General features: G+C 69.1%; 1 protein-coding gene across 1 annotated transcript in view; it reads right to left on the reverse strand.

Moving 5' to 3' along the window:
* TNFRSF4 (tumor necrosis factor receptor superfamily, member 4) overlaps positions 1–767 on the reverse strand; it is a 12,180-nt gene that overhangs the window by 5,127 nt on the left and 6,286 nt on the right. Inside the window, exon 5 of the mRNA XM_012001997.1 lies at positions 125–321. Within this exon, the coding sequence (XP_011857387.1) occupies positions 125–321 (197 nt within the window). The remainder of the gene's footprint in view (positions 1–124; positions 322–767) is intronic.

Below are 767 nucleotides of genomic sequence, written 5' to 3' on the forward strand. Positions count from 1 at the left end.
AGCAACCGCAGGGCCTGCGGGAAGGGGTCCTGCTGGGTGGAGTCCACAGGAGGGGCCCTCATGCCGCCCTCCCCTCCTCCTATTTGGGTTGGGGGCCCTGCTGGGCTGGGCCAGGCGCCCTTACCCCTGGGGACCTCCACGGGCCGGGTGGAGGGTCTCTGTGAGGTTCTGGGCCAGGCTTCAGTGGGCTGGACAGTGGTGGGCCTGGCCGGGGGGCCCTGGGTCTCCTGGGGCTGTGTGGGTGGGGGGTCCCTGTCCTCACAGATGGCGTCCGAGCTATTGCTGGCTGGCTGCAGGGTGTGCTTCCCGGCCAAGGTGCAGCTGTGGGGAGCAGCGGGTGTTGCTCAGGCCAGAAACACCCTGGGACCCGGGAGATGCAGTGGGGATGACAGGGTCCGCGCTGGCCAGCCTCAGGCAGCGTCTACCACAGACACCAGGCCAGTAGCAGCCAAGGGCCCTGCCCAGCCCCACGTGCCTTCCACAGGGGCCTCCAAGGTCACACACCCTTCTCCCACATCTACACCCCCCACCGGCACTTCCCTGTCCTGTGCCCCCAGGGCCTCCCAGCTGCAGAGGGTGAGGGTCCCACACACCCAGCTCCACCCATGGGGAGAGGCTGCCCCCAGGCAGCAGCTTCCTGCTCCCCAACTAGGTCCAGCCACACAGCCAGGCCCCCAGGGCCACCAGCACCTCCCCTTCCTCTCCCCACCTGCCCCCCGCCTCTTCCAGCCCCCCTGGGTTTCTCCACTGTGGGGCCACGTTACGTG

The sequence above is a fragment of the Mandrillus leucophaeus genome, unplaced genomic scaffold (assembly GCF_000951045.1).
Source record: "Mandrillus leucophaeus isolate KB7577 unplaced genomic scaffold, Mleu.le_1.0 Scaffold672, whole genome shotgun sequence".
In the NCBI taxonomy this organism is placed as follows: Eukaryota; Metazoa; Chordata; class Mammalia; order Primates; family Cercopithecidae; genus Mandrillus; species Mandrillus leucophaeus.